Raw genomic sequence first — 8,696 nt, 5'->3', positions numbered from 1 at the left:
TAAGCAGAAGAAAAAAAAAAGAAATTTTTTTGAAAAGTTGCTGAAGCTGGGAACCGAACCAACTCGCCCCTGCCGTCGGTTAATAGTCCGGTGTCTTGACCACCATACTACTAAAACACGAGAAGCTAGCCACAATTTCGCTTCAAAAGTCCTCTCACCGTCAGCTTAGCGATAGACCTTTGAGGCACCCCCTGCACCCCCTAATTCGCCTATAAAAATTTCCTCCAGTAGACATGTTTGAACCATAGACCTCTACATAGGGTCCGAGTTTGAAAATTATACCTTTATATTAAAGGGAGTTAGACGGCTTCGAAATTCGAACCCCTCCCCGCCATTTTATTTCATTTATTATATTTTTATTATTATTCCTTTTTGCTTTCTTTAACAAAGAAAGATGCACGATTCTACTCATAGAACACCTTATGCATGATAAACTGTCAGATATATTGTAAAAATAATTAAAACAATGGAAATAAACCTTTTTTCCTGGATTTTTCCTGTTTTCATCTGTTATTCGCCATTTTCCCCGTTTTAAGAAAATTATGTCCTATATGAAGGACCCTTTAGAATATGGAAAAACACACTGAAAAAATAATATAATGCAAAATAAGCGGATGAAGATAAAAAAGAAATTTTTTTGAAAAGTTGCTAAAGCTGAGATTCGTTTAAAGCTGTTTAGAAAACGAATTTCCTCATTTTAAAGCTTTTCAGAAGACTATTTTTGATATACATACATAGTAAACTACAGGGTCACATTGTGTACCCCCTATGGGTCTATAATTATTTCCTCTATTAGCATACGCCATTATCCGGTAATATAATACGTGGTCCAATTAAAATATTATTTGTCAATATTAAGGTCTTATATCGGGCCTTGCGTTATTATTGAAAAATGACTTCGAATCGCATCGTTTTAATGGTTTTTAGAAAACGAATTTCCTCATTTTAAAGCGATTGAAAGCACTATTTTAGATATGCGTTCATAGTAAACTACAGGGCCACATTGCGTACCACCTTTGAGGTCTATAGTTATTTCCTCTGGTGGGTACACTATTACCCGGTAATATAATACGTCATTCAATTAAAATATTATGGGTCATAATTAAGGCCTGATATCGGGCCTTGCGTTAGTTAATATTGAAAAATGACTTCGAATTTTTAAAGCTCTTTAGAAGACGAATTTCCTCATTTTAAAGCGATTGAACGCACTATTTTAGACAGGGGCCCCCTTCACGGGGTAGAGGTGGGCGCACGATGCGCCCACTTAAAGCTTGGGGGCGGCGAATTTTTACACTAAATAAAACGAATAGTTTGGGGGGAATTTAGAATTTGCCCAAGAGCTTGGGGGGATGGGCCCTCTATGAGACTCTCTATGAGGTCTATAATTATTTTCTCTGGTAGTGCACACTATTACCGGGTAATATAATACGTGGTCCAATTTGAATATTATAGGTTATTATTAGAGGAAGATATTGGACTATATTTTTATACAGAATATTGACTTCGAATTTTTTCATTTAAACGCTATTCAACGCACTATTATATTAATACATACATAGGTAATTAAAGAGTCACATTGTATACCCCATATTAGGTTTATAATTATTTCCTCTGGTAGGGTACACTATTACCCGGTAATATCATACGTGGTCCAATTAAAATATTTACAAAACAATTCTTTAATATTAAACAATTAAACGTCAAAAACAATTGATCTTGAAAAGTCAATAAAACCTTTTGTATCTGGAAAAGCATGAAAATGTCAAACGCTTATGAGTAAATATTTGCATATTGTGATATATTTGCATATTGAATATTGTGATATACAAATATATAAGCACTCATTATGTTACACTCATTAAAAATATCAATTATAATTGATGCTTAATCAGGAATACTGAATTGATATTCTCCTTAATTAAACCAACGGCTTTCTTTTTCTTTCTTTTTTGAACCGCAAAATTGTTAATGGTTATTTATTTTGATATGTTTCTTAAATTATCATTTAGGGTTTTCTTAAATTAACAAGTCCCGCAGTGGACTGATCGTTAAGACACGGTTCCCAGCAGATCACCAAAGTCAAGCATCACTGACTCCGGTCAGTGTGCGGGTGGGTGAAAGCTTTGATCAGTCTGTGTAGGGACCGAGGGTGTGCGGTATTGGTTCTCGTTAAATTGTTCTACCGTAAAGTGCTCGACTTCAGGTTTAGGTCGTCGGGCTACAGAAGCGGGGGTGCCTTCCCCTCTGCGGAGGATCAAAATTGTGATGGCATGTCTTTGGATCATCCTCAGGGATGTTTCCCAGACTGTCGCCAATAGCTCATTGTGCAGCTCAAGTGTGACGTAAATGAACAAATTAATCAATCAATAAATTAAAAAATTTTTAGGATTTTATAATTTTCTGGCAGAAATATACACCGTTGTGACCCTACCAAAGAGGCAATTAAGGGGTTGTTGTTGGAGTTAAATCCGTTAGCGTCCATGCTGGGAATAGCGTCTTAACGATCAGTCCACCGCGGGAGACAGTTAAAGGGAGAAAATAAGTTAATATTATTCCTTTAAATTCAGATTTCTTTTTCAAAATTGTTCCGAGTTAAGAACGCCGCTTCGTGTTTCGCCCTGGGTGTGGAAGCGTCTTCAGTCCGCAGTGTAACTTGCGACAACAACAGCAACCAACCACTGATCCTAACGTATTGATAAGTGAGCTATAAGCAGAAAGCAGCAAAGAGCTCCAAAATCGCCTGTCAGTCATCATCTTCAAGGCGTGCTTGGTCGTTGGGTAGCTTGAGCTTTGGGTAACTTTGAGTATTATTAGCTGTGGTTTGTTAAATAATAAAAATGACTGAGAACCCACAAGTTGTAGATTATGAACATGCAAATTCTGCTCCTGACGCGCGAAATAATCGTAAAACAAACAATCGAAATGATAGACGAGCACCACCTGGCCGCTCGCAAAACGCCGACAACCAACAGTGGCAGCGGAAAGATTTTGTTAAAGAAAAATTGGATGCTATCTGTGGACCGACAATAAATTTAACAACAAAGGACGATCCTTCAGCGCGAAAATTCTCTGGACGATGCAGACTATTTGTAGGAAATTTGCCGACTAATATTACTGAAGATGATTTTAGAAAAATGTTTGAAAAGTTTGGAGAACTTGGTGAAGTTTTCCTAAACAAGCAAAATGGTTTCGGATTCATTAGACTGGTGAGTGAAAAAATGTATGTTTCGTAGATGATATTGTAGTTTTTAAAATAATGAGGGGGATATATTTATCGACTAAGCCAACCTTCATTTATCAAAAGGTACCTCATGATAGAACCAAGTTAGCTTGTCTTATATACTACTGAATTGGTATTTAATATTTATAGTGGTAGTTACGCCACAGAAATATTGTGTGATGTCGAATTTGAGTCTTAGCAAGTCACATAAGGGAACCAGAAAAAGTCACATAAGGGAACCAGATCATAGTCACCCTCAGGCTGTATATGTTTTTTTTGTTTTTTTTTCCATTTGGTGATTGTAGTTGGGGGGACATATCACAATAAGGCTGCCCACTAGTGATGTAACGAATAGTGATGGGTCCAAATACCGAATATTCGGCCAAATTTTAGGCCGAATACTTGCTTTTTAAAAATTTCTCTTTTGATAGTAATTAAAGTAATTTTCAAATTTTAAATTAAAAATGAATTAAATATTAAAAAATTGCTTTTTTAATTTTTGTATATTTAAAAATTTTTTTAACAACTTGATTTCTTTTTTGTAATAGTTTAAATATCTTGATGCCAATAACAAGGCAATATGGCTTTTATAAATCTAAATAATTAATAATAGCATATTTTAGTTATAGTTATACTTGTAATTTATATGCTATTTTATTTAAAATAGGAACTCATTACTACTGTTAAATGCATTCTTAACTTTCTTTTTTGTCAGAAAAATTATTAAAACACAGAAAATTAAGAACTTTTTAAAAAGTTTCACCTTTGAAATTTTAATATTGTAATTAAATAATTTTAAAATTTTAAATTAAAAATGAAATAAATATTAACAAATTTGCCTTTTTAAACTTTCTATATTTTAAAAGAAATTTAACAACTTGATGTATTTTTTGTAATATTTTAAATATCTTGATGCCAACAATAAGGCTTTCACAAATCTAAATAATTAATAATAGCATATTCTAACTAATTATACTTGTAATTTATATATTTTATTTAAAATAGCTCATTACTACTGTTAAATGTATTTTTTAATTTTCTTTTTTGCCAGAAAAATTATTAAAACCCAGAAAGCTAAAAACTTATATGTCAATTTTTTAAAATCATTTAAAAAATTGACTTAATTCGTATAACTTCATTATTCGGCCGAATAACTTCAGTATTCCGCTAGGCCGAATATTCGGCAAAAGGGCCGAATATTCGTTACATCCCTACTGCCCACTAGAAACTTTTTTGTTCCTCAATGAAACTATATGCCCCACAAAAACAAATTGAAAGAATTGTTTATTCCAGAAGAGCAAATTAAAAGAAGGCTTTCCAATTCTTCATAAATCTATCACACCTTATCTCTTCCTTTTCTGACCCTATGGTTGGTCTTCACATCATCATATCCCTTGCTTTGTAGCCTCCACCATGTGAAAGGGGAGGGGGACCACAAAAGATTTGTAGTTTACAAATTTTGTAGTGGGTCAAGTTTCATTGGTGGAATCAAACCACCTTGTGCAGAGCCTAAGAAAATATTAACATATGTTTTGTTAGTTGTTTGTTATATATCTACATTAGAAGTGGATATAGTTTGTCTACAGTAAGAACTCCCCCTGTCGCAAAGTCTTGCTATGGGAACAAGACTAGCTCATTTCAAGGAGGGTAGCTCTCTTCACTCTAGGGCTAATTCAGTAGACTGAAGAAAAAGATACCCTTAACTTTCGCCGACCCGAGCCAAAATCTGTCCTGAGCAATGACCCCACACCCCTACTTGAAATAGTTATACCTCGTTACCATAGTCACGTCCACGGGTCCAGACGAATGGTTAGGGGAGTTCTTAGTTTAGACAAACTATAGGAGAAACTGTGTTGCAGGTATGCTTTATCTGAATTTGCTCTTATAATCTTTCAATGTATTGATAAACTTTGTTCTCAGGATAATTTAGAAAAACTGCAGTGAGTAAGAATAATTTGTAAGAGCTAAGGTAGGAATTTTTGTTTCAGGCCAGTTGTAGGAATTTTGAGTCTCAGATTTTTACAATGTTGCCATTTTTCAAAATTAAAAATTTCATTCAATTTAAAAACTATAGATATTATTAATCTGAGGCATTTTTGAAAATGCGTCTACAGATTCGTAGCCATTTTAAAAAGTGCTTAAATATGCTTATTTTTGTTTTTTAAAAGTCCTTGAAGACTGCATACTTTTACTAAGACTTGAATACATTTACAAATATTCTTTCATTGAATATTTGTAAATGTTTCAATTTTTCTTCCTCAAATAAGACTTTTCTTAATCATGTCAAGCGCCAGGGTTGCAAAAAAAAAGAAGAAAAGAACTATTCAGAAGGTTTAAAAATAAAAAAAAATGCTGGACTGTCTAGCTTCAATTAAAAAAGGCTCAGGGGATCTTTCCTCGCCCCCATTAGTATTTCTTGACTTTAACAAAAAAAAAACTTGAATTTTGGATTTCAACCCTACATGTTCTATTTGATTTATGTATGAATTATTTAAATATGATCTTTAAACCCTTCTCCAGCAGAAAAAAAGAGAGAAATTCTAGATGGTGATATGGATGCTGTGAACTAAAATATAATGTATTTACAGACTGGTTAACAAAGCTTTGAGAAATGTAACAGTTAACTTAATTTTAAATTCTATTCCTCATATTAATTTTGAGTGACAACTTACTATGATTTTGGCATGACAGCAAATCATAGCACTGAAATTCTGAAAAAATCTGAGATTTTGTTAACCTTGCTAAAACTAAACTTGTTATATTTTCTTTTTAATATTGGCAATCAAAATGCATAGAGCAGAACTCTATACCTATTGCAACAATTTGCATGCTTACAGCGTTCATGTGTGGGGAATCATAAGAGAGGAAAGTACGCTAGTGTCTGACTTGATTTTCAAATAGATTAAAAACTTTTCAGTTATGAAGCCATATGGAACTGAAAATGATGTTGATCATTGCATCACGAAAGTATTAAAAAGTATTTTCAACAATTAAATACTAAAAAAATCTTAAAAGCATAGTTTTTTGCACTATTGGTGCAATTTTAGCAAACTTTTTACATTGATGCATGTTCCTTTTCAAGTTAAAGGATTAATATTTTCAGCAGACTTGGGGACATGCAAATCTGCTTAAAATTAGACAAAAACATTTTTTGTTTAGATATTCAGCTAGTTCCAATAGAATTTCATTAGATGCTGCCAATCTGTGAATAATTTCGCTTTACTTAAAATTCATTCTTCTGTTGTTAAATTCACCCCATTAAATTAAGGATTCAAAATATTTGCTGCATAGTGAATACGTTTTTAATACCATAGTATTTCTTTTCAACAGATAGCGATATTTATGATGTTTCAACGATATTTATATAATTTTTGAGGAGATTTTTTTTTAAAAAAGAAACATCTTATTGATACTGATTGATAGTTTTTAAGGACAGTGTCTTAAGGAGAACTTCCGATATACAGAATTGCTCTTAAGATAGTTTATTTAATGTAATTCATTTTACTATGGAATATGCACATGATAATTAGTAAATGTAATTATTGTAACTCACAAAAAAACCTTCATATGCGTAGCTTTTTTAAAAAGTGCTTAAAGGTGCTTATTTTCGATTATTGTTTTTTAAAAGCTCTTAAAGGTGCTTTTGTCATTGGGTGTTTATGAAAAGTGCTTAATTTTCCCTTTACCCTGTTGATTTTCGCAGCGTATTATGCAAAAAGACATTGTTTAAATTGTTCTATTCAATGTTTTCACTATTAACTCAACCCCAATCTATTTTGGCGTACCGTCAGTACTTAGCATATGAAAATGCCATTTGCTTTATGATTCAAAATTTCCTGATTTTTGACAATTGTCAAAAACTATACCTGCAAAACTAAATTTTTTTTGACATTACGGTTAAATCCGAACAAAACCGTCAATTGTCAAAAACTTGCCAAACCTGCCTAATTATATATTTTTTTAAGTGCTTGAAAGGTGCTTATTTTTTATTGAAAAATTTGGCTACGCGCCATGTTTATAGATATAAATCATCTAATATTATGTAACGAAAATATTTAAAAAATTTTGAAATGTTCAGTAAGTTATAAGTTTTAGGTATAATGGGAATAATCAGTTTTTAAGAATAATATTCTTGGTAACATTATTTATGCCTGAAGTGCAATCCAAAGAACAATTTTGTGCACTTAAAATTGTTCTAGAAAGCAATTTTTTAAAGTTTTTATTCAGTATAATTCCACTTGATGGGACTTTCTTAATTTTATTTTTATTTCCTGTACAATTTAGTATTTATAAATATTTTTTAACTGTATGAAATAATAAATAAATTCAATATCACATTTAGAGTATGTTGTCATTTTATGTAACTTCTAAGAAAATATTCTCTGTGACGAGAATATTTTTAAGAATATTCTCCTAGAAAAATAATACATCTCTAGAACGGAGAGGTTAACATCTCTAACAATAATGGCATTTTACCTAGATTTAATATTTTTTTTAACAGAAATAACTTGGAAACAAAATGTGCCTATTGCATTTTTTCTTTTTTTACTTCTTGTTCTTTCTTTCTTTTTTTTTTTGGTTTTTNTTTTTTTTTTTTTTTTTTTTTTTTTTTTTTTTTTTTTTTTTTTTTTTTTTTTTTTTTTGTAAAACATATCATTAAACTAGGGGTGCACAACCTGAGGCCCCCACAGCAAATACAGCCCACCGACTGTTGGTGTGTGGCCCTCGGGAACTTCAGAACGCTATAAAAATTTATTTTTTTTTGATTTGGTTTTTCTTTAAGCATTATAAATTTTTTTTAATTAAAATAATTAATTCAAATTTATATTGCTCTTAAATGCTTATATTTTTTGCACTTTCATTCTATAAGCTCCTTTTTGGTTCGAATTTATTATTTATGTATATATATATTTGATAAATTAATTATTGTGCAAAATGGAAAAGTTTTTTAAAATTTATCATTTTTTTTAGTTTTAAATAAATTCAAATAATTCAAAGTATTTAATTTTCTGCAAATATGTTATTAATGTTTATATAAAATTTAGCATATTTGCGACTAACATGACTAAATATGTGTGCGGCTCTTTGTTAATCTACATGCCGTGCAAGTGGCCCTTCACTCAAAAAGGTTGTGCACCCCAACATTAAAAAATGAAAATCAATATTTTTATGTGAAATAATACTTAAAAGTCAACAAATTGAGAAAGTGACCCTATGTGCTTGCGTATCCGTCAAATATTTGCTTTAGAGATTCATATTTTTAAAAAAAATTTCCAGAAATTGAGTATGTAATTGTCTAAATCATCAAACCTAACTTTGGTGAGGAAAATGTTAACAAATATGTGTAGTAATTAATCTACCAAAAAAATTTGCTTCATCTTCGTTTTAGCAAACCGAAAAGTAGAATTTCGTTACCTGTTTTTTTTTTTTTTTTTTTTTTTTTTTTTTTTTTTTTTTTTTTTTTTTTTTTTTTTTT

General features: G+C 31.2%; 1 protein-coding gene across 1 annotated transcript in view; it reads left to right on the top strand.

Annotated features, from left to right (window-relative positions):
- Positions 1-2,556: 2,556 nt before the first annotated feature.
- LOC107437312 (non-POU domain-containing octamer-binding protein) overlaps positions 2,557-8,696 on the top strand; it is a 33,136-nt gene continuing 26,996 nt past the window's right edge. The window contains exon 1 of the mRNA XM_043049083.1: positions 2,557-3,206. Within this exon, the coding sequence (XP_042905017.1) occupies positions 2,838-3,206 (369 nt within the window). The 5' untranslated portion in view covers positions 2,557-2,837. The remainder of the gene's footprint in view (positions 3,207-8,696) is intronic.

This window comes from Parasteatoda tepidariorum, chromosome 9, assembly GCF_043381705.1.
Source record: "Parasteatoda tepidariorum isolate YZ-2023 chromosome 9, CAS_Ptep_4.0, whole genome shotgun sequence".
NCBI classification, from domain to species: Eukaryota; Metazoa; Arthropoda; class Arachnida; order Araneae; family Theridiidae; genus Parasteatoda; species Parasteatoda tepidariorum.
The sequence above is the reverse complement of the archived record's forward strand: the minus strand, read 5'-3'. Positions and strand labels throughout refer to the sequence as shown.